General features: G+C 58.7%; 1 protein-coding gene across 1 annotated transcript; it reads left to right on the forward strand.

Annotated features, from left to right (window-relative positions):
- Positions 1–790: 790 nt before the first annotated feature.
- EVX2 (even-skipped homeobox 2) lies at positions 791–4,422 on the forward strand (the record flags this gene model as incomplete). Its single annotated transcript, XM_081242490.1, has 3 exons — positions 791–1,217; positions 2,112–2,383; positions 3,691–4,422. The coding sequence occupies 3 exons, from the start codon at positions 791–793 to the stop codon at positions 4,420–4,422; spliced, it is 1,431 nt and encodes a 476-aa protein (XP_081098616.1).
- Between the last annotated feature and the right edge of the window lie 1,206 nt (positions 4,423–5,628).

The raw sequence follows: 5,628 nt of genomic DNA on the forward strand, positions 1-5,628 counted from the left end.
CATATTTGGTTCTGAAATTCGAAAGACAAGTAATCCAGACAGGAGCGCAAGGTCTTCTCCTTACGCAACTCTTCCTACATCCTCCCCCTGTCCCCCCCCTTACCCTCCTCCCGCTTGTAAATGTTAAAAACAAACAAACAAACAAAACTTCCCGACGATCTACTCTGGAAAATCAAAGCATTATCTATTATTTAACACGTATCTGTGTCCGAGGAAAAATGAGGAAGGCGCTGCATGATTAGGACCTAAGGGGCAACCCAGCAAACTGAGAGCGTAATGATGCCCCTAAATGAAGGGGGAAATGTGCCGCTGCGCGCTCTATTAATCAGACTGTCAATTTCACCCCCGAGGCCAAACCCCCGGGCGAGCAGAACCGGCTCTGAGCGGGCAAAGGACCGGGAGCCTTCCTCCTCACTTCTTGTCTCTTCTCGCCTCCTACCTGGATCTATTTGTCTGCTCTGAAGCCGCCTTCATTACCCACTGACAGGAGCGTGTATTTATTTGCTTATAAACCTGTTACAATAAATGATTATTCGAACGGCGTCATTCGTACCTTAATGACGAGCGAGCGCTACTTTTTGATGAATGACATCTCGGGCTTGGAAGGATGTATGGGTCATTTTGACCAGTCATTCCCTCGCTGTGGCATCCCACAATTTTTCCGCCTCCCTCCAAAAGAGATAATAATATTTAGAGGCGCTCGCTGGGGCTGAATGAGAATTAGCCCTAGGCGCAGCCCATCATTAGGACGGGACAGCCGGGCCACTGTGACATTTTTTAGAAAGCTGAGATGATGGAAAGAATAAGAAAAGAGATGATTCTGATGGAGAGAGGGCTGCACAGCCCCACGGCCGGCAAGAGGTTCTCCAATTTGTCCGACTCGGCTGGCAATGCTGTGCTCGAGGCCCTGGAAAATTCGCAGCACCCGGCTCGCCTCAGCCCGCGCCTGCCGTCCGCCCCCCTGCACAGCGCTCTGGGAGACCTCCCTGCCAAGGGCAAATTCGAAATAGATACTTTGTTCAACCTGCAGCACCCGGGCAGCGAAAGCACCGTCTCCTCCGAAATCGCGTCCGCCGCGGAGGGCCGAAAAAAGCCGGGTCATTATTCAGAGGCGGCAGCCGAGGCGGACATGAGCAGCGACGTGGAGGTGGGCTGCTCGGCGCTGCGCTCGCCCGGCGGCCTCGGCGCCGCGCCGCTCAAGGAAAACAATGGCAAAGGTAATCGCGCCGCCCGCGACGCGCTCTCCAGTCCCATCCTCTCTGTTCCTCCGCTGCCCTGCCGGCCGTTCTTGGTGCCTTTGCCCCTCTCCGACCCTCTGCAGCGAGCTGCACAGAGCTGGTTCAGGCGGGGGCGGGACGCGGGCGTGGAACCGTGCCCTCCGGCTCTGCTCCTTGAGCCTCCCAGAGAGACGCAGGCCTGGGGCCTGCCCTCGCTTTAGTCCGAGAAAATATTTCTGCGTGCGGGTCTAAACGCCCGTGCGAGCCGACCTACCCCTAGCCATCCACTGAGTCGCGCTGGGGGAAGGTTGCCCAGGGCAGCTGCTCCGAACTCCGCGGCCTCTGAGCCCCAAGGCCGAGTGGAGGGGGCATTCTAAGTCGAAGGGAGCCTCGCTGGGCGCTTCTGGGAGACCCTCTTGGGTCAGCGGGAGAGAGTTGAAAAGTAGAGTCCACCCCCGAATGGTTCCTGTTTGAGCTACTGCTGTCTTTCCAATCTTAAAATATTTTAAACCAAATCCCAAAAACTGTCAAAGAAAGGTTAGAGGACGTACAGAAAGCTGACCTGCGGTCTCCAGATCATGGCAAATCCAGAGCTTCTCAAACTGAGCCTAGATGTAGGCATTTTCCCTTGGCCAATTTTCCTCCTGAGTTGAAAATTTCCTTTTATTAAAACAAAACAACACCCCCCCCAATTGAGTTTCTATTATTTGGTTATGAAGAGCTCCCCAAACTTTATTGATTCCATTAACGGCAGCAATTTGTAAGCATGACAGATCCCATCAATTCAGGCAGCGCCTCGCCTTCCTCTCGCGGCTTCCCCCATCCTCGTGCAGCCCCAGCGCGGAGATCTTGGTCCTACAGTGACTCAGGCGCTGTCGGCCGTTTGTTTGCCAGGGTTCGCGGAGAGTGGCTCAGCCGCGGGCACCACGACGTCTGCGTCGAGCTCTGGCCTCGGCAGCCTGCATGGAGGCGGCGGCGGCGGCGGCGCGGGCGCAGCGCTGGTCGGCTCCGGCTCTGGCGCGGATCAGGTGCGGCGCTACCGCACGGCGTTCACCCGCGAACAGATCGCGCGCCTGGAGAAGGAGTTCTACCGGGAGAACTATGTGTCGCGGCCCCGCCGGTGCGAGCTGGCCGCTGCGCTCAACCTTCCCGAAACCACTATCAAGGTATTGATTCCAGCATGCGCCTGTTCTAGCCTCCCCCAGGGTGTCTGGGTTGATTTTTGTTTCTCCTTTCTGGGTGGCTAGATTTTGCTGAGGGCCTGAAAACCCGCGGGGAGAGTCACCAAAGGAACTGGCATATTTATTTCTCAGCTGCCATATCCGAAGGGTTGGCCGGCCTGGCTGACCTGGGAAGCCCCCGAATGGCGCAGCCCATGCCGCAAACGCTCTCCTCAGCTCAGCGCCTGCCCAGGTGCCCCTAGCCCATGTCCTTGGCCTCACTTTCCCCTCGGCGGCAAAGCCGTCTGGACTTTGTTCCTCTGGCACGAACCAAAGGTGAAACTTTCCATTTGCCCTTGATCTTGGAGATTTATTTTCCACATAAATCGTTACAACAAGGAGAAAGGATACTGTATTTTAAAAATCGATTAGGTTGAGAAAGTTTTCTAAACATTTTTTCTCCTGGGCAAAGGGAAAAAAGCAACATCCTGGGTGGGGGGCAACGAAATTGTCCTTATTTACATATCTTTAGGCGATTAATTCTATTATACGTCCAGGAGAGATAGCCGGGAGGCTGGGCGATCCTCACGGAGGATCTGGCACTCTAGAAAAAGAAAAGAGGAAACTCCACGGGATAGGGGAGGAGTGTGAAAGTCTCCCTTCGGTTTGGTCGGGCTTTCTTTAATTTAGAGTTGTGACGAATGATGTCTTCATTAGATACCGTGTGGGGAGGGGTAGAAAAGTCCCTTTCCCAGTTTAAGAGGATGTTGCTCCCGCCACTCATTTGAAGCAAAAGATTCCAACAAAACCATCCCTTCAATGTCAGAACCGGACCCGTGCCACTCGGGACAATTCCTTGCAGCTCAGAGGACTCAAGACCTCGCGCGGCGACTTTTTAGAAAAGCTGCCGCGGCAGCTTCTCGTCAAAGGAGGCCTAGAATCCCCGTGTAAATCCTCGTATTGCGAGACGGGTGCTTGGCGAGGCCGGGCACCGGTGGGTGGCGGGAAGGGGAGGAAAGGTTGGGTTGGGACGAGAAAACGCAGCCCAAAGCAAGAGAGCAGAAGCCCGAGGAGCCGCAGCAATTGGACACAGGGAAGAAGACTCTGTTCGCTTAGGAGGGTGTGCCAGCGGCGCTCCACACTGCCCCCCACACTGTCCCAGCTGGAAGAGGAGAGGGGACTCGGAGCTGGGCCCGGTCGGAGGGGGGTAGGCCAGGCTATTCGGAGGTCCGGGAGGGGCGGGGAGGCGCGGGGCGGGGGCTGCGGCCTCGGGGCGCTCCCTAACTCGGGCTGCGGCGCGGCTCTCCCCGCAGGTGTGGTTCCAGAACCGGCGCATGAAGGACAAGCGGCAGCGCCTGGCCATGTCGTGGCCGCACCCGGCCGACCCCAGCTTCTACACCTACATGATGACGCACGCGGCCGCCACCGGAAGCCTGCCCTACCCCTTCCATTCGCACGTGCCGCTGCACTACTACCCGCACGTGGGTGTCACGGCCGCGGCCGCGGCCGCTGCGGCCTCCGGCGCAGCGGCCGCGGCCTCATCGCCCTTCGCCACTTCCATCCGCCCGCTGGACACCTTCCGCGCGCTCTCGCATCCCTACTCGCGGCCAGAGCTGCTGTGCAGCTTCCGCCACCCGGGCCTCTACCAGACGCCCGCGGCCGCCGCGGGGCTCAACAGCGCGGCCTCGGCCGCAGCGGCAGCAGCGGCTGCGGCGGCCGCGGCCTCCTCGGCCGCGGCGGCCGGGGCGCCCCCCAGCGGCGGCTCCGCACCCTGCTCGTGCCTCAGTTGCCACAGCAGTCAGTCGGCCGCGGCGGCTGCAGCCGCTGCCGCCGCCGCACTGGGCTCCCGGGGTGGCGGCGGCGGAGGCGGCGGGGGTGGCAGCGGCGGCGGCGGCGGCGCTGGGGCCGCCGGGGGCTCGGACTTCGGCTGCAGCGCCGCAGCGCCACGCCCCGAGAGCAGCTTCCTGCCCTACTCAGCCGCTGTGCTTAGCAAGACCGCCGTGAGCCCGCCGGACCAGAGGGACGAGGCGCCACTCACCAGATAACTACGTCGCCGCCGCCAGGGGGCCGCGCCCGCCGCTCGGAGTGTGCCCGGGAGTCCCCTGAGCGCCCCCCGTGCCCCCTGTGCGCCCACGTGCCCTCTACGCTCTGCCCGCTGCTGAGGCTGTCGCCAGGGGGCGCCCCAGCGCGGGAGGCCTAAGGGAACGTCCCGAATTGGGGGGAAGAGCCTGCACGAAAGCTCGGCGTGCTTCCCCTCAAATTATTTCTATTTTTGTATTTGCTACCCAGCCACCTCCCCTCCTCTAAGTATGTTTCCCGCCGCCCAGACCCCGCTTTTTTGCCTCTGTCCCGAGCTCTTGGTCTCCCCAAGACAATCTCCTCGCCCCCAAACTAGTCCTCTGGGGTCTCGGGTCCTGGCTTAAGCCGTCAGGCCCCGTTACTCGGCTGAGCCACGTGGCCAGAAGCAAGGAGAACCACACAAAGAGAAGGGAATGGTGTGCGCTAGTGCTTTGTGCGGGAGGGAAATCCACCCCCGATGCTCCTGCTGCTTCTCTGTTTCTTCCATCCATTCTTTTCTTTAAACGAGGGTGAGAGGAGGTAGCAGTTTTTCTCTCATCCTGAGCTTGTTAGGGGCCCTATCCGAGGAGAGCGGAAGAATGGAGGTCTGAGAAGAAAGCCTGGAGGGCGGATGGAGAGCGCAGGCGGCTGCGGGTGTGTGTGTGTGTGTGATTGTTTACTGCGTGCGGGGGACAAGGATGGTGTGGCTGTGGCAGCCGTCCCCGGAAAGGACAAAGCCCCAAAGTCGAGATGGGAAGGGGCGGCGGTCTTGCCGCCTGTCTCTCGGTCCACAGCCCTTCTCTCTTCTGATCTGCGGTTTGGGATGGAGGCGTCTTGCATATTTTATGCAAAAAGTAATGGCTAATGAGATTGCCACAGCCAGGCCAGAAAAGGAAAGGGAAAAGAAAGGATGGGGAGGGCAAGACTGACAGATCGCTGTAGTATTTGAAGAAGCGTTTTCAGCTCAGTTTTCCAACGATTGGGTTCCACTCCATCTGGGAAATACTTGAATTTCTAGATATATATTATCCTGAAGCATTTCCTTAGACACTTTTCTAAGTTCGAACTCTTCCCCTCACCCCCTTCCCTCCTCGCTTTCCTTTTCCTCGGATAAAATGGTTCTTGGCTTATTTCTCACGCATGTCTATTGCGCCTTCGCCTCTGCAAAGCCACCGCTGGGTTGTTGAGACCCG

This window comes from Mesoplodon bidens (assembly GCF_964165515.1).
Source record: "Mesoplodon bidens genome assembly, chromosome: 8".
Classification (NCBI taxonomy): domain Eukaryota; kingdom Metazoa; phylum Chordata; class Mammalia; order Artiodactyla; family Ziphiidae; genus Mesoplodon; species Mesoplodon bidens.